The following is an 832-nucleotide window of genomic DNA, read 5'->3' on the forward strand; positions in this document are numbered from 1 at the left end:
CTAAAGCCCCCCCCACACCCCTCCCCCTTCACAAATAACTCCCCCCAACACACACGCACACCTCAAAAATAGCATCTCATGATTCACATGTCAAATCTCTTGATTTTTAAGAGTTTGTCTCATGATTTTTGACACAGTGGAGTTGGCAATACTATGTCACTCATTTGGGCCATCCTCAGTTTCAGTGAATCCTTGCCCTACAGGGGACATGAAAAAGTCATTCCTTAGTCACACAATACAAAAGGAATGTAGCTGGTGTCTTACCAGTGGGCCCACTGGTCCCCTCAGCCCTGGTTCACCCTGTGCGCAAAGAAACAGGAGAAAGAGTTGTTCTTAATGTAACTGTGACTACCCCACTGCTTGCCCCCAATCATCTCTCCCACTAACAGCTCTTGCAGCCAAGTGACTAGAAAGCATCTGGTGTCTTATTCATTCCTACTGCTCCAATACCCTCCAGTAAACAGGGGCGCTCAGGTATAGGGAAAATCGTGTGAGTGTTGTTGATGAGATCCCTGACTGATTCCCATGTAGCAGGAACGCTTCAAGTCATCAGCCAGTACTCAGGGTCCTGACAGACCAAACAAACAGACTTTGTGGCCACAGAGCTATGGGGTAGGAAGTTGGGAGACAGCTGAGTGGTTCAGTGTCCTCACTTGAGGAATTCTGAAGTAAAAAAAGAAAGGAGCAGTTATATGTGTCATGGCCAGCCACAGCAGCCCCCACATCCCCAGAGCTGCCAGGGAGATCGGGAAAGTGCCCTCACACACTGACACCCACCACTGATGAACGTGACTGGCTGGCACAGGAGCATTTTCAGGTGATCAGGTAGGCT

The 832-nt window shown here is 49.0% G+C and overlaps 1 protein-coding gene across 4 annotated transcripts in view; it reads right to left on the reverse strand.

Moving 5' to 3' along the window:
* Positions 1-832, reverse strand: part of COL18A1 (collagen type XVIII alpha 1 chain) — a 176,443-nt gene that overhangs the window by 20,156 nt on the left and 155,455 nt on the right. For all 4 annotated transcript variants that reach the window (XM_025202232.1, XM_006022079.3, XM_025202230.1 and 1 more), the window contains one exon: positions 265-300. In XM_025202232.1, coding sequence (XP_025058017.1) covers positions 265-300 — 36 coding nt within the window. The remainder of the gene's footprint in view (positions 1-264; positions 301-832) is intronic.

The sequence above is a fragment of the Alligator sinensis genome, unplaced genomic scaffold, assembly GCF_000455745.1.
Source record: "Alligator sinensis unplaced genomic scaffold, ASM45574v1 scaffold566_1, whole genome shotgun sequence".
In the NCBI taxonomy this organism is placed as follows: domain Eukaryota; kingdom Metazoa; phylum Chordata; order Crocodylia; family Alligatoridae; genus Alligator; species Alligator sinensis.